General features: G+C 51.7%; 1 protein-coding gene across 2 annotated transcripts in view; it reads right to left on the reverse strand.

The window, feature by feature from the left end:
* ZNF362 (zinc finger protein 362) overlaps window positions 1-17,234 on the reverse strand; it is a 40,544-nt gene extending 23,310 nt beyond the window's left edge. Inside the window, exon 1 of one of the 2 annotated variants that reach the window (XM_069078776.1) lies at window positions 17,155-17,234. Coding sequence is in view for 1 of the 2 variants with exons in the window: in XM_069078775.1 (XP_068934876.1) it covers window positions 3,326-3,363 (38 nt within the window). In the remaining variant the exon portion in view is untranslated. Of the gene's footprint in view, window positions 1-3,325; window positions 16,148-17,154 lie in introns of those variants that run through there. The other variant, XM_069078775.1, reaches the window with a different exon arrangement.
* Between the last annotated feature and the right edge of the window lie 367 nt (window positions 17,235-17,601).

The following is a 17,601-nucleotide window of genomic DNA, read 5'->3' on the forward strand; positions in this document are numbered from 1 at the left end:
CCAAGATCCAAGCACCAGCCAGGGCAAAAGTGAACCAGAGAACGAGCTTGAGGTCCACACCCTCATCTGTCACAGCTCTCTTTTTAACCGATGCCTGCTGATACCGAGAGCCCACAGGCCCAGGGGCCTGACAGAGTGCAAGCTCCCTCAGGGCAGGGCCTGTTTCCCTTTCTCATTTGTCTCTCCAGCATCTAGCATGCAGTGCTTGGCATTTTAAACATGCTTATGGACAGTCCTAGGGAGGAAAGGTCCAGGGCAATGGGCTAGCTCAGCACACTGACTCGGCTGTCACGGACGAGGAGCCCTGGGTCCAGGTTTGGAGATCTGGATGTGAATCCTGGCTCTGCCCCTTGGGAAGGCAGCATAGTGTGGTGCACAGAGATCCAGCCTTAGGCCCAAGAAGCCCCGCATTCAAGTCTGACATATGCTGGGGGCCCTGTAACCTTTTGGGGCCTCCTCTAAGATCATAATTTTCAAAGAAGGTGATGACCTGCCCTAGCAGGAGTCCCCCCACCTGGGAGCTCCTTCTACCAAAGGAATCGCAGGCCCCACATCTGTCTGATGCTCAGCACCCCCTTTGACTCCCACAGTGGACTTCACCCTTTCTGGGCCTTCACAATCCTTGCCTTCAAGGTCTTCCCATTCTGCTGGGGCTGGGGGTAATGCAGACACAGAGAAACACAATACGAAGTTGGGCGTAATGGGGGCAGAATGGCCAGAGAGGGCTTAGCACAGTGCCCGGACGAGGCGAGCTGGGCGAGAACCTGCTGTGGGGCTCAGGGAAAGCTTCACAGGAGAGCGTGCCTGAGCAGGGCCTTGGGGGAGAGGGTTCTGAAAAGCAGAGATGAGGACAGGGCATGTTCCAGAGGTGGGAGCACCGCACATCAGATTCAAAGGATAATCACAAACATCACTGAGCTTCCTTTTGGGCTTTAAGGTAAGGAAAGGTAAAGCGTCCTACAGACACCATCTCCTTTTGAGCTTTATAACAAAACTACAAGGTTGATGACTAGAGGCATTGTTATTCTCATTTTACAGATGAGAAAACTGAGCCCAGGAGGGCCAAGTATCTCCCACAGAGAAACAAAATTAGGGAGTGTCGGAGGCAGGATTAGAACCCCAGGCAGGGTGAGAGCCTAGCACTCTACCTGCTGTGTCTCTGAAGACTAAGAGTCCAGTTAGGCAGAAGGGAGTGAAGGAAGGCTGAGGCCTTCAATGACAGGGCAGGCAGGAAGGGTGTTTGAGCAGGGCTGTGATGTGCTCAGATCTGTGCTTCAGAAAGATGATTCTGGCAGCCTGTGGAGGCTGGACTGGGGGAGGGAAGCTCCTGAAGGGGTCCAGGTGAGAAGGGGGAAGAGGGCCCTGAGGCCCAAGGCCACAGACCTGGGTTCTTTGCCTCCCTGTGTCATGGGCCCTTTTCGGCAGCCTGGAGAAGCCCAGGGAGCCCTTCTCAGAAGGACGAAGGCATAAAGGAAAAAACAGGGTGACAAAGGAAACCAGTTCTATCAAATCTGCTAAAAGCCACGTCCCCCCACTTCGGCGTGGCATCGATGGCCATGGCAATGTGTGGAGGGCGCTGAAGTGGGAAAGCAGAGGGGGCATCTAAGAAGGGCCAGGGATGTCCAACCACCTCACTGGGGCAGGGAAAGGTCGTAATTTGCCCAGGGTCACACAGCTGCTTGGTGTCAGACGCAAGATTTGAAAACAGGCCTTCTGGACTCCAGATCCAGCGCCTCGCCCTCATGACAAGCCACCTCCTAACCTGAACATCTGGCAGGGGGTTCAGCAATGGAAATAGGGAGCTGAGAGGAAGACAGATTTAAGGCAGAAGGTGATGAATGTGTTTGAGAATGTGTTGAGTCAGCAGGCAGCTGGAGATGGGAAGCCAGAGCTCAAGGGAGAGATGAGGCTGAAGACAGAGATTAGGGGGTGTGCACCCTTCACAATATGCCTGGTGAGACTGGTAAGGCAAGTGTTATTATTCCCCACTCTACATATGGGGAAACTGAGGCTCAAGGAGGCTGGCTAGATATATAAATTCAGGGGTCATCTGCAGAGACGGCAGCAGATGAGGGCACAGGGGGAAGGAGAAGAGAGGGGGAAGAAGATGGTAACCTGTCCTTAGGTGTGTGGGGGAAGAGGAACCAGCCCAGAAGTCCACCATGCAAAAGGAAAACAAGGGAAAATGCTCAGAATCAGCCAAGGTCGGGGGGCTCTGGGCCTAGGATTGATTCCCTGATTCTGTGACAGGAGTCCAGGCCGCCTAACCCCACCTCCCTACGTGTTACAATGAGCAGGCTGGGCTCGAGCATCAGGATGGTCAGTCCTTACATTCTAAAGCCTAAGCTCAGTGGGAAGAGTGGGGGAGGCCACAGAGGACCTCAGAGGGGGCAGCAGAAAGCTGGGTCAATGAGGGCGGCTAAGAAAGGGGCTCAGGACCGGGGCTGGACAGGGAGGGCAGCAAAGGCAGGAGAGGCAGACACACACAGGCCACGGAAGGCTTGGGAAAGGCGCTCATGCAGACTGCTGCACATGGCTAATTACTGCAGCAGAGGTAATGAGCTCTTGGGGTGTGTGTGCGTGTGTGTCTGTGTGCGTGTGTGTGCGTGCGTGCACGCCTGTGTGCTTGCGCATTTCTGCTTTCAACAATGAGCTCCTTCCAGGTTTGGCAGGGAGAATGCCTCCCAATGGAGCAGAGGGAGGCCTGCTGGCTGCTGCCAAACTGCCCCATCCACCTGCCCAGTGAGCCATCTCTGCAACCGGGGCTCGGCCACTTCAAACCTGTAGCTCTGGGTGCTTCCCGAGTCCCATCAAAGGTCAGCAAGAAAGGGAAGACGGCTCCGGAGGGGGCCAGGGAGTCCTTGGGGGGAGTGAGCAGCAGAGGGAGCTCCATGATGGGGGCAGGCCCCAGGCTCAGGTCTAGGGACCCTGCCCCTGCGCTTTTCTGCAAGGGGGCATGGAGGAGCCCTGCTTAGCTAAACGCCGGCACCCCCCAGGCCAAGGGCCCCTCCGTGGGAGGGGGATCGCTTTCAGAGTCCCTTGGCTGACAGAGGAAGACTAGGGCCACCATGTGGGACCACCCACGGCCAGTTTTACGGGCTCCGGCCGAGTGCCCAGCTCCACCTAGCAGGCACTGGCTGACTTTGTGTGAAATGGGCACGTGGATATTCCAAAAGCATACACACAAACACCAGGCAAGTATACACAGGGGTGCACACGGACACAAACATGCACACGTATGAGCAGGCACACATGCAAAAAAGACACAAGGATACACAAACACACGGAGACACACTAAGATGCATGCATACAAACACAGACATACCGTGTGTGTGACAGACCCTTTTGCACAGATCTGACCATGTCACTCCTCTGTTCAAACTGGCTCCCTATGACCTACAGAATAAAGTACAAACCCCTTAGCTTGGCATTCGAGGCCCTCCACAGTCTGGTGAAAGCCTACCTTTGTGCTCTGAGCTCAACCAGCTCCCCTCCACGGCCTCTATCCCCCAGCAAGGCTGGCCACGGCCTGTGCTGTCCCCACATCCATGTCTGCTCCTCCCTCTGGGGCCGCCCCTCTGTCTGCTGACAAGGCCCAGCTCAGATCTGACCTCTTCTGGGAAGGCACCTACTCCACCACCCCCACACTGGAAAGGAGCTTTCCCCCCCTACAAATATGGGAGCCGAGATGATGCCACAGATGGAAATAAATGGTCAGATGTGGGGAGAGAGGATTAGCTCTGTCTGGGAGCTGCTGAGGTCAGGGTTCTGGGGAGGCACCTGAGAGAGATGGCCAGTAAGGGGGGGGGGGGGCCTATGGATCTCAGGTCTAGACTGGTCACACGGTTTGGCCTTCCTGCATTAAGAAGTGATAATGAAAACTGTGTTGGGAATGAAATCATCCAGGGGAAAAATACAGAGGAAAAAGACAGCCCAGGATGACCCCCTGGAGAATAGCGGCACCAAGGGTCAAGGAGAGAGGCAGGAGCATCAGGAAAGTGGGGGATCTCTGAAGCCAGGGGAGCAGAGTACGCAGTAAAGGGAGGCACACCCCAGGACCAAAAGCTCTGGAGATGTCAGGGGTGTGAGGAAAGGGTGTGAGCCAGTAGTGGCCCTGGAGAAGGAGAGAGACGATGGCTCCCGCTGACAGGGGCTGAAGAGAGAAAGGGTAGTGAGGAAGGAGGCAGCCTTCTAAAGAATCCTGTCTGCAAGAGAGGGGAGAGACTGGACAGTAGTTACAAGGGCTGGAAGAGTCAAGAAGGCCTCTTGTGAGGGTGAGGGATCTGATGTGGGATCCTCAAAGCCTGAATAATAAATGATGAATCTGTGGACAGATAGGAGCTGACAGCAAGGGAGAAGCTGAAGACTTATCACAGAGAGGTCCCTGAAAAAGTGGGAAGGGATGGGATCAGGAGCCCAAGGGTCAGGATCCACTAAACTCCTGTGACCTGAGCAGATGAGGAGAAATGGGAGAATGGAGAAGGAGAGAGGGTCTCCACCTTCTCAGAAGTTATCTCCAGGGGGGAGGTCCAGAGTAGCCGTTGTGGGGAAAGAGACTGGGAGTAGATCAAGGGCTGTCTGGTTTCTGTGAGGACCCTGAGGAGGTGCCCAAGGGTTCACTGTGAGTGACCTCCTTGGGCCAGCTGCCTGAACAAATCTGGCCTTGGTTTCCTGTGCCTATGCCTGATCTCCCCCAGCAGGTGAGAAGCCTCTGGGTACAAGGTCTGCCGAGGTTCCTTCTGAATCTTGTTCAGCAGCAGCTGGAGGGTCATACAGACTGGCTGCCCATGGGTCAGTGCTTGGAAAGGTTCACTGCACACCGGTGGGTCCTTGCTTCACAAAGGAGCCATATACCTGTCCTAGAAAGGGAACACTCAAGGCCTACAAAGGCAGTATTGGGCTGACCCGGGAGCCAGAAGAGAAGTGGTGGAGTCCCATCTGTGACCTTTTTACTAGCACTGTGTACCTGGGGCCCTGGGCCTCAGTTTCCTCATCTATAAAATGAAAATAATAATAAGACCTACCTCACGAGGTAGTACATATAATGTTCTCTGCCCACCTTAAAGTACTAATTTTCAGTCGTAATTAATAATTAGAATTAATTAATAATAATTACTACAATTACATCAAAGGGCCTGCTCTGTTCCCTGACCTCCCTGAGAGATGGCAGGATAGCAGGGCCAGCAACAACCACACTTGAGATGCTGTCTGGGATCCAGGCACAGGCTGGGGGCTGAGGGCCACCCATGTAGTTGGGAAGGGTCCCCTTCCCTGCCCCTGCTCCTGCTCCAGGCCAGTCCCAACATCTTTTGAAGTTCCTCAGGAGAAAAGGGCACATCTCAACAGTAGAAGCTGGGCTCCCCCATTCCTTCCTGCCTGTGCGGTCAGGTCTTCCCTAGGAAAGCTCCAGAGCCGGTGACAGCCCCTTCCAACAGTCCTGCCACATCCCTATGACCCTGACCTGGGCCCACTGAGTCACGGGGACATAACAGTCCTGCGAGATGCAGAATGAGGGTGTAAGGGGGCGTGGGGAGGACAATACTAGGGGAGAGGAGACAAAGCCATGCCTTTGATCACTACTATGCAGCTGGGAGGAGGTGGTATTTTTATTACACAAAACCAACATTATTATTATGACCACATAATTCCACCTCCCATCTGTATATGGCTTTTCCCATTTTCAAAGCGCTTTACCAACATGACCTGGACTGTGAGGCAGTAACGGCCAGCATTCAGGCAAAAAAAACCACTTTAGGGATGAGGAAACAGGCTCCAGAAACTACCCTCCATTTCATCCTGTCAATGTCAATGTGTGTGGCTTCTTGAGTGGAGGGACTGGGCTCTGTTGTTGTCTGCTTAAGGCTTACACCAATACATAAGTAGGGGCTTATCAATGCTAGCTGATGGAATGACTGACTGGTAGTGTGGAAGGGCCATGAGACTTGGTGTCAGGACACAGCTGAGTTCAAATGCAGCCTGGGAGCCCTGACCTCTGGCTCCATCCACACAGAGCGCAACCTCTGACCTCTGTGCCTCTCACGTTCCCCACCCATGAAATAGGGGCAGTGAGACTATAGTGTTTAACTAACCACAGGGCTGACATGAAGACGCCAGCTATCACTGCTCTTCATTCTCGTCATCTAGGAAGCACAGTGGAGAGAGTCCTGGATTTGGAATCAGAAGGTCCTGATTTTGAATCCTGCCTCACACACTCATAGGGCTGTGTGACCCACAAGTGGGTCGCTTAGTCTCTCTTGACCTTTTTCCTCTTCTGTAAAATGAAGATAATAACAGTACCTACATCCCAGGGCTGTTGTGAGGACCCAAAGTGCTTTCCAAAGCTGAAAGCATGACAGATATGCTATTCGTCGTCATTATTTTGCTTATGCAATTCAGTCCTGGGATGAGTTGTTACCCTACTAGAGTGCTTTTGTATTTAGTGTTAGGTGATGATAAAGGGATTGATCTGAATGAAATTATTATCCTTATTAGCCTCATTCTCCATGAGTCCTGGGAAGATTTACTACTCTGCCATTTATTATTCTTTTCTATTTAATGTTCTGCACGTGTAACTATGATGGTGGCTCAAACCCAGGTCCAGCACCATTTGTATGGCAACATCATGCTGTTTTGGATGGATCCAGGGCTAGGGGCTGTAGCACTGCAATTCACTTTCTCCACCCATCCTAAGGGCACAAACTGCCTGGCATCTCAAATGCCAATGCACTCCCAGCTCAAGCTTTGTCAGGTGGAGCCCAGCATCACACATCCTTTCTGAATCCCTCAGGTGGAAGGCCTTCATCATTCTATGAACACACATCTGTCATGGGCTTATTAACCTGTGCTGGGTACTAAGGGTACAAAATGGCAGAGCTTGCAGTCCAATAAATGGCTGACAAACACAGATAGGCAAGAAACCTAGGAGGGCAGGACGTTTTCATTTCAACTAAATTCAATTCATTGAGCATTTATAAGGAGCCTACTATGTGAAGGGCACTGTACTAGTGATGTAAAATACAAGGGAAAATGAAACAGGTCTTGTTCTCAAGGAGCTTTGTTGTGTCGTGGGGAAGGAGGGAAGAACAACATTCCCAGAAATAAAGGACTCTGTAAAGGAGGCTGGTATATGCCCTAGACCAGGGGTGGGGAACCTGGGGCCTTTTATCAAGGGGATTTGTTCTGTAAAGTTTGGATTCAGTCAAAGGGCCTAACTTGAGGCCCCTAGAGGACCACCTGTGGCCTTAAGGCTACAGGTTCCCCACCCTGCCATAGACTTTGGGAGGATAGAAAATAAAGAGATCAGAGGAAAGAAATAGGCTGAGATGTTCAAAGAAAAATCAACTCCACGAGCAGAAGGCTTCCAAGAACAAATTTCTAGTAAACAGGATCCCATGAGAGAGAATGGAACGAATGTCTAAAGATGCCCAAATGGTTGGAACTGCAACATCTGGGCTAGCTCTGATTTTGAAAGGATGATTCCTGGAATCAGAAACAAGGTCACATAACTGATACAAAGAGTAAGCATGGACCTGAAATGGTGTCAGGGAGACCACAAGCTGGAGGGGCAGAGGCAGGTGAGAAATGGACACCAGGAAGGATGGAGGATGGCCCACGAGGAGCCAAAGACAGAAAGAAAGGTCACCACTACATCGAAATTCTCCTAAGGCCACTTTCTGTAGGTAGAGAAGAACTGGAAAAAGAATAGATGCCCAGAGACAAGCTATGATACATGAAAGTAACAGAATGCTACTGTGTCACAAGAAACAGAAGTATCAAGAATTCAGAGAAGCCTAGGAAAAGTTATACGAACTGATGCAGGTGACGTAAGCAGAACCAAGAAAATGGTATACACAATGATTGTAACAATGTAAAATGAAAAGCAGGAAAAAAAAACACACATAAAGGAACCAAATGCCATGTAACTGTGGTGACTCAGCTTAGCCCAGGAGAAGAGAGGATAAAAACTGTCTCCCTCCCTTCTTGGGAGAGGTGAGGCATGATGGATGGGTGCAGAACGTCACATTTCTCTAGACTCCCCTGATATGCTTAGTTGTTAGTTTGGCTGAATTGCACTCACCCTCTTTTCCCCCTCTTTGTTTATTTTTTGGCTCTTTGGTGGGGGAGAAGGGAAGAAAGGGATATATTTAGAAATTACAATGATGCAAAAAAAACAAGGAAGGCCGAGGGCCCCTTCTTGGGAAAGATAAAGAAAAAAGATACCACAGGCATGGGGGGAAGGAACCGAACTCCTTTCTTCTTTTACTTTGGTTTCCAACAGTGCCATACTGTGAGCGAACTCTTTGTGACAAAAAAAAACTGGAAACAAGGTGGGTGGTCATCAAAGGAGCCCTGGATGTGGAGGCAGAGGGTCTGGGTTCAAATCCCATCTCTGCCATGTAATAGTTTTGAGACTTTAAGCAAGTCATTTTATGTATCTAGGCCTCAGTTTCTTTATCTATGAAATGAGGGGGTTGGACTGGGTAACCATTCAAACCTTTCAGTTCTAAATCTGTAATCATCTGGGTACCCAACAACTAGTGAAGAGCTGACCAAACCTGTTTATGAATGTGGGGAAGACACAATCTGGACTTTTGGCATCATCACCCCTGATCAGCAAAAATTTGTAACTTCAAATTTTAAGGCTTGCCTGCAGCCCTGAGACAATGGGAGACCTGAGAATGGTGCTGTGTGAATAGCCAAACTTGAACCCTGTTATTCCTGATTCCAAGACTAGTCCTCTACCCACTATGCCAGGCTGCCCACAGAGGACCATAATGGAAAATTACTGCACCATAAGAAACGGCAAGGATGTGGAATTCTGAGCAACAACAGGAAAGGCTAGATAAAGTGAGGCAGAGCAAAGCAAGCCAAACCAGAACAATATCTAAAATGACCACAATCATGTAAATTAAAAGAATATTAAAAAGCAGCTGAACGCTGAGTAACTGCAGAGAACAATCCTGGGAACAGAAGAGGAAATGTATTGTGTTCCTTTCAGTAGAGAAGTGGGGGGCTCAAGATGCAGAGTGGCTCATACCTCACCACACATGGCTGATATGTTAGGTGGTTTTGCTGAATTGTTTTTCTTTGTTAGATAGGAGAGTTGTGTATCTAGACATTACTGTGATATAAAAAAACAAAAGGCCACAGTAAAACTTATTTTTTAAAAAATCACAACAAAACAACAACCCCCCGTGTGAAGAATAAATACATGGGGGTTTTAGTGGACTGGACTGAACATTTAATATGGGTCAATGGGATTGCAAAGCAGACAAAACAGCTAATGATATAGTGGGCTGAGCTAATGGAAACAGCGTCTCCAATGAAGGAACTGACAGTCCCGCTTTCTCTGCTTGGGGAAGGGGAAGGAAAAAGAATAAGCATTTATTAAGTACCTGTTGTGTGCGAGGCACTGTGCTAACTGCTTTTTACAAATATCTCATTTGATCCCCACAACAACCCTGGGAGGTAGGTGCTATTATGATCCCCATTTTGCAGCTGAGGAAAATGAGGCAAGCCTACTTAGGTTAAGTGACTTGCTCAGAGTCACACAGTTATCGAATGTCTGAGGCCAGATCTGAACTCAGGTCTTCCTGACTCCAGGCCCAGCACTCCGTCCACCGCTCCATCAGCAGATCCCACTTGGAGTTCTGAGGCTCACATTTTGGGACACACACTGATAAGGTACAAGGGGTCTAGAGGAGGGAGCTAAGCTGGTGAATGGACTGGAGATCATCCCACATGGCCAAATGAGCCTGGAGAATGTCTAGGGTGAGGAGACAGGGAGGAGCCCGTTCTGCCTGGCTCCACTAAGCAGACCTGGGGATGAGAGGGATGGCAGAGGGCAGAGCCGGGTGCGATGGAAGCAAAGCTGATCTATACATCTGAGCTGTCACAGGGACAAGCAGCAACAGCCAGCTGAGTCCTGTCCGAGATACTGCCAAATGGGCTCCTGCTCAGGCCTCAACAGTAACTCCGTGCACATGTGTATAACACTAAGACCAAACGTGATAAGGGTCAGAAGGGAGACACGGGATGATGGGAGTAAGGGCTCACAGTTAACTGGGAGCTAGATTTGGAGTCCAGAGGCCTGAATTCAAATCTTGGTGCTGTGTGACCTTAGATAAGTCACTTAGACTCTGTAGGTCTCAGTTTTCTCAAATGTTAAAAAAAAAAGGTTGGTCTGGCTGACCTTCCAAGTCATAGGTAAGAAGATGGTCATACTTAAGTCATAGTCAAGTATGGTCATAGTTAAGTAGATGGCATCTGAACTGGGTCTTGGAGATGGATTAGAATTTTAACAGCCCAAACTAGAGGGAAGGATCAGTGTAAATCAGAACCACAACAGATTCTCCATGACCCCATTAAGGGTTTTCTTGGCACAGACACTGGAGAAGTTTGCCATTTCCTTCTCCATATTACAGATGGGGAAACTGAGGCAAACAGGGTTAGGTGACTTGCCCAGGGTCAAACAGCCAGTAGGTGTCTGAGGCTGGATTTGAGCTCAGGAATTCCTGACTCTAGGCCCAGCAGTCTATCTACTGTGCCACCTGTGGAAAAACATAAAACTTATGCATTCCTGAGGGAGTGAGAGGAGAGTCGAACTTTGAGGCCTGTGTCCTGGACCTGGCTTCACCACCAGGTAGTTATGTGAACTCAAGCAAATCACATAACCTTTCTGAGACCCCATTTCCTCATCTGTATAAACAACAGTTTTGAACTGAAGCCTCTCTCCTCTGATGCTCCAACCTTAGAGACTCGGGCCCAAGCCGCTCCTGACCCAATCAGACCAGCAGCAGAGGGTAGAGGCTAAAGGGCCAAGCCTGCAGTCTAGATGAGCTGCAGCTTGGCTGTAAGAGCCGGGGTTCATCACTTCAAGTCTCAGGTGGCTCTCTTGGACTGTCTGTTTCAGATCAGCTGCCCTATCTGTACCAGTGGAGGAAGCTTCCACACCAGGAGTTCCAGATCTAAGTGCTGTTGTAGGTCTGGACCAAAATAAGGGCTAAGCCAAGCACTGGAGGCAGGACCCCAAGTGCCAGACTACAGACAGGTGACAGCAGGGACACATAGCAGAACTGCCATGGGCCTTCAAGGACCAGAAGGATCAGTTACCTGGGGGACTCAGTAGGTGACAGACACAGGATGGGAACCTGAGTCCTCTCCCTCCATTCACACGCTGCCCTTTCCAGGGAATTCCAAGCAGAGGGAAATAGGGAGAACAGAAGGGGTAGCAAGGCTGCATCACCAGGCCCAAGGACCGGGGCTCATGGATGTACTTGACTTGGGGAAAGAGGGAGGGGGGCACAGTAGTCTCTCAGTCTTAACAGAAGGAGGATGAAGGAGCCTGACAGGTAGAAATAGGGCTGGGGACTTTAGGCTGCTGGAGATCTAAACTCCACCAGAGAACCTCATCAGAGTCAGGTGACCACCATGGAAGCACTGGGGAAGGAAGACAGGAAGTAAGGCCCCCGAGGGGTCACTTTCGGTTCTGAAAAATGACCTCCCTCAAGGCACATTCTGACAGGGTCCCCAGCCCTGATCTCAGAGATCTGTGGTTCTCCTCTGCCAAATCCTTCTGAACTATAGGCAAGTCACCTCCCATGAGGAGTCAAGAGACTGGGGCAAAGGAGTCTGGCAAATGATCATTTATCCTTGCCCAGCACCTGCTGGGCCCCTGTGGCTCCCAATCCAGATGGCTGGATCCCAAGGTTATCCCCAGAAAGACTTAGAGTAGGGACAGGCATGGGAGCTATGGGAAGCAAGTGGTGGAAACAGCTGAACCTTGACTAGCTGCGGACAAGGCATTTAACTGCTCTCATCCTCAGTTCTCTCATCTGCAAAATGGGTACTTTTTAGCACCACTCACCTCACAAGGATATGGCGAGGAAAGTACTTGATTAACCTGTAAGTCCATTACAGAAACATGAGCCCTGGTCTAGAACATGATGCTTTCCTTTTCTATTCCACCTTTCTGTCCTTCTAGACTAGCTCACATTCCACTTCTCCCACGGAACCCTTCCAGACCTCTTCATTTGACACTCATTTACCGCCTTTTTTTGTCACTTAACCTTTCCAATTAGATTGTCAGTTCTCTGAGGCCTGGGTAGAATCTTGTTTCATTTCCCTTTGCATCCCTGGAAGCTAGAAAGGCTTCAAATATGGACCCCTGAGACAGAATGTGGGACCGTCATTTGGGACGGAACCACCCATTGCCTGACCAGAGAAACTCATCCACAGGTTGGCCACAGGAATTCTCCTGGCTTCTGCAGTTCTTAAATTCAATCCGATCTATAGGGGTTGCAGTCTGTGTAAGGGAAGGGATACCCACAGTGGGAAATTCTAGATCCTTTAAGGCCTGAAGAATTCTGTTCCCACCCCCACCCAGGGGCCTAGCACACAGGGCAAGATGTTTGCTGAATCTTCACCCGACAGCAGAAAATGGAAAAGGAAATAACTTTGCTGGGAAATGGATACCAAAACAATTAAGGCAAAGGCCAGGCCCAGAATTTTTAGCTTCTGGGTTTCCACTCTACTGTCACCTCCATACTGGCCTGATAGACACAGCTCCCCACCTGCCCTCCTTGCCTTGCTTGGACTCAGGCCAAGGCATCAATGACTTTGTGGAGTATCCACTAGGAGTGGGGTAGAGGGATCACCTATGACCTACTCTTCATTCCCAGGTCATCAACTCTCCCCTCACTACTAAGGAGACAAACCTGCAGAAAAGCAGCCTTGCCAACTCAAGTGGCTTTGAGATCATGTGTTTTTTATTAGATACTCACTGATCTTCCTTAGCCCATCTTGACAGATGGCACCATTGCGGGCACTGCCCTACATCAGTGATGGCCCTTGGGATCCATGGTCCCTGAAAGCACATAGTAGGGATTGCCTGAACCTGACTCCAGATAGCTAAACAGCCGGTCTCTCGGGAGCCTCTAGGCACCTGGGGAAAGAAGATAGGAACTCCCCATGGTCCACCAGGGGGAACGGGGAGCACCTCAGTGCTGTCCTTCCCCCTCCACCCTCCCATTCAAACTGAACCTCCAAATATCCACTAAGCATAGGGTCTAAATCTATCAGAGAAGAACGCAGCATGAAGACCTGTATTCTAGTCTACTTATAGCAATAATTCCTGGCTCTTCCACTAACTGCGCAAGACCTGCGTTCAAGTCTGCCTCTGCCAACCATGTGACTTTGGGAAAGTCACTTTCCATTTCTGAGTCTCAGTTTTCTCAAATGTAAAAATGGGCATGATGAAGCCTGCACTACCAATCTCACAGCATCATTGCAAAGATCCAGCAAGATGATGTGAGCTCTGGACAGGGAGTGTGGAGCTGCTCCCTTCTTCCTCCCCCGACCCCGGTGCTTACTGCTGACCTCTCGGGGATAAGGCTGAGACTGGTCCTCTCTAAAGGGAGTGGCCAAGGCCACACAAGTTCTGGGAGAGACCCAGGTATCCACAAGACCTAATACTTCTTGATTCAAGACAAGGGCCCGAGTTTATACTTGGCATGCTCTTTAAACCAAATGCATGCTTTAGAAGTACAAGAGGAAAGATGAAGCAAGGTCCCACCCCTGGATAACTAAAAGGAAATCACAAAATCTCAGAGCTGTACAGGAGCTCAGAGGCCATCAAATCCAACCATTCCTGACCAACAAGCCTTCCACTATAGCAGACACAGTTTTGGACTTGGTGTTAGGAAGCGCTGGGTCTAAATTCTGCTAGTCACAGAATTCCCTCTACCCCCATGGCCTCCCCTCCCCTGTAAAATTAGGGAGTTAGACTAGAGAGCCCAGAGCCCCCTTGCCTCACTTGGACTCTGGCCAAGATTTGGCCCACTTGTCAATTAGCCACATCTCTTCTTTGAACCCTAGAAGGATCTATGATCCTATGGTATCTCTGATTCCCAATTTCTTCATCTGTAAAATAAGGGACAAACAGTAACGATATCAGGGTTGTTGTAAGGCTCATATAAGTGTTCTGTGTACCTTCAAGTGCTATAGAAACATCCGTATTATTACTGTACCCAGCCAGTAGACATCTGACCTCCCTTTAAGCATTTCTAGTGAGGGAGAACCTCCTCCCTCTCTAAGAATCCCATTCTGCTTTTTGGACAGCTCTAATTATTAGGAAATTTGTCCTTAAATGAAGCCACCCATTGCTTCTAATTCTTCCCTCTGAGGTCAAGCAGAACATGTCTAATCCCTCTTCCCCATGACAACCCATGAACTAGTGAAAGGCATAGCGAGTCTACCCTTAGTTTCCCCCCTCTCCCCCTTTTTATTGTAAAGTGAAGAAAGACATTCAAGGGAGACTAAGGTCTGTACCAGGCCAGGTGGTCTGACTAGAGCTGGACAAATATGGTTCTGATCCTGCCTCTGACATTACCTGTGTGACTGACCTTATGCAAATCTCTTACCCTGCCTCTGCCTTGGACTCCTCATCAGCAATCTCTGAGGTCCCTCACAGCCCTGGAGGCAGGTGATAGATAGTGAAATAGATAGGCCTGGAGTCAGGAAGACCCAATCCAACCTCAGGCACTTACTAGCTGTGAGCCTCTGGGCAAGTCACTTAACCTTTGTCAGTCATAATTTGTCCATCTGTAAAAATGAGGATGATAAGAGCCTTGCTGTGAAGATCAAATGAGATCCTCTATGAAATTATCTTAGCAGAGTAACTGGCACATACATGCTTAATAAATGCTTATTTCCTTTCTTTCCTTCCTAAAATTTTTAACTAGAACCTCCTGGACAATCATTGTCCACCTAACCCTGGCCTTCTAGGCCCAGCATGCTTCCTTCTGCCAGAGTCAAGAACTAACCTCTAGGTCGTGGGGGTGGGGTAGGAAACAAATGCTTTCCTATTATATGCCATCCATTATCTCCCCTACTGCTGAATCTATCCCACCACCTCTTTCAAGATGTGATCAAGAAAGGCCCCGAGCCATACAAAAACCTTACCACCCTCACTCCTCCACACATCCCTAGACAATGCCAGTCCAGAAGCTGTCCAAAGGACCCCAGCTGGGGTCAGAAGTGGTCCTCTGCTAGTATTCCTTGGAATACTACCTCAACACACAAGGCTTTCTAGGAAAGGGCCAGGAATGCCAGGAGATACAATCCTGTTCAGCCGTGAACACCAAGGATAATGGGAGATGGGGACAAAGATATTTCATCCCATTGACTATAGAGCTAGAAGAGATAGGAGAGGGCAACAAGTCCACCCCCTCATTTTCCTTACAGATGGGGAAACTGAGGCTGAGCGAGCTTCAGGGTCATAGAGCTGGGGTGGCAAAGGTTAAGGAAGGCTGCAGAAGTGGGCCCCCAGGGCTTGAGGGCTTGGGAGTAGAGATAGAGTAGTTTGGTAAAAGGGTTACAGAAGATGATAAGAGAATTGAAAGGCTACCCTAACTTCTCCACTCAAACTGATTTGTTGAAAACTACTCTTGCCTCCCTTAATGGCCTGAAAACAAGCTGTTCTAGGTCTATTCCCTGAACCCCGGAAATAACCTTAGCTGCTGGGGAAAATGTGATTTTTTTTTCACCTCCCCCCCAAAAGAAGGCGTGTGTTCGCAGCCCACTGAGCAGTCATCTCTGCGGCTGCCCCAAGTTGCTTTTAACAATCTCCCAAAGTGCTTCTGGGGTCCAAAAACACTTAGTCACAGATTCGGAGGACGTCAGAGCTGGCAGGAACCTTCGGAGACCTACGTCTGATCCAAGCCCCTCATCGTATAGACGAGGAAACTGAGGCGCAGAGAGGGAAAAGGAATTCCATGCAGCCCCATTAGCGCCCTGCCAGGATTCCCGCAAGGGCCGCTGGAAAGGATGCGGGAGCCCCATAGGAAGTAGACATGTCTCTTCCCTAAGCGGCTCCATGCCGGTCACAGCCCATACGTGCAGACTCCAGGAGAGATGGTGCCAGGGAAGCAGGGCCGGCATCACCAGGTGCCCAGGAGACTGAGCCAGGGGCAGCCTCTCCATCCTGAAACCCTTCCCCGACCTCCTCCACTACCCCCCCCCACATCCCCACTCTAGGAATGACATTGGGGAGGGGGCATTTCCTCCTAGACGGCGCCTCCCCGCTCCCCCAAACGCCCGCGCCCCCGGCATCCCCTCCTGAGAAGCAGCCCCTTCCATGCGCATCCACTTCCCCACTAAATAACCCGCTAAGAAGCAAATCCACCCACTCGGGTCCCCTTCCACTCTAGCTTTTTGTCCCCACCCCCGGAAGAAAAAAATGAAAAGCGCCCCCCCAAAAAAAGGAAAAAAAAAGCCCCGAGCCCCAAACTTTGGGTCCGTGTTAACTTTACCCCCGCGGCGGGCAGCCGGGCCCCGATCGCGGGGCTGTTTCCTTTTTTCTCTTTCAAGTGCGATTACATTGTGTCTCAAGCCCCGCGAGGCTCCTGCACACTCGGCCCAAAAGTGCCAAAGAAAAGCAAAAAAAAGCCGTGGCTTTGGGGGGCCCCCTTCGCCTCCAGCCGCCTCTCCCACATTCTCAGACAGTTTTATTAAAATTTTCAGACAAAAGAAAAACAAAAATGGCAGCCTGGCTTATTTTTAAAACAGGACAGGGACGCCATATTCTGCAGATCTGCAAAAAAAGGGAGAAATCCGGCGCTGGCCACCCAGCCGGCGCGGCGGCCGCGGCGCGCGAGCCCCGCTCCATTTGCAATCAGTTTATTTGCATTAAGCCCCATGAATCATTGTTTACCGGAGAATTGCGAGCAGGTTTGAATAGCCCGGCTCAAAAAAAAAAAAAAAAAAGGGCCGGAGACACTTCCTCCCCCCGCGAGCCTGCGAGCCGCGAGCTGCAGCCGCCGGCCGGGGCTGGGGCCGGGGCTGGCTCCGGGGCCGCCGCCTCCGCTGCAGCCGCCGCCGCCGGGGCTACCGGGGGTGGTGGCCGTGCGCGAGCGGCGCGAGCCCCGGGCGCTGCAGGCGCGAGCGCGGGCCGGGGCCGGAGCTCCCGCAGCCCCGGGCCTGCCCCGGGCCCGGCCCAGCTGACAGCGGGGAGGGGGGCCCCCCCTCCCCACGCCCCCGCCCCGGGCCCCGCAACTCCGCATAACTTTTGCTCCAGGCGCCCGCCCTCGGGCCGGCCCGGCCCGGCTTCGGACCGTCAATCCGTCCGTCCCTCCCCGGCCCCGGCCCCGCACAGACCTGGCTCTGCTCACTCGCGGGCAGCTCCGGGGCTGCAGCGAGAGCCCGCGCCGCCTCCGCCGTCGCCGCCCGTGCCTCCGCCCGCGCCTCCGCCGCGGCCGCTCCGCTGCCCGCCGCCCGCCCTGCCTCCCGCCTCCGCCGCGGCCGGCCGGCCGAGGAGGGCTGGGCTCGGGCTGGCTCCGCTCGGCTCGGCTCGGCTCGGCTCCGCTCCGGCGGGGAAGCCCGAGCTCAAACCTTCCGGGTCGCCTGCTGTTCACTTCTGGGGGCTGCAGGCGCCGCTACCGCGGCGGCGGCCGAGGCTGGAGGAGGCGGGCGGCAGGCGGGCGGGCGGCGGCGGCGGCGGCGGGCGGCGGGCAGGCTCGCAGGCTCGCTCCCCTCGGCTCCTCCGCCAGCCAGCCCCGCTCCGGGGGGCGCTCCCCGCCGTGTCCCCGGGGGCCGGCGCGGGCC

The sequence above is a fragment of the Petaurus breviceps genome, unplaced genomic scaffold (genome assembly GCF_028583685.1).
Source record: "Petaurus breviceps papuanus isolate PSGF00001 unplaced genomic scaffold, PetGlider_PUasm1.0 91041, whole genome shotgun sequence".
Classification (NCBI taxonomy): Eukaryota; Metazoa; Chordata; class Mammalia; order Diprotodontia; family Petauridae; genus Petaurus; species Petaurus breviceps.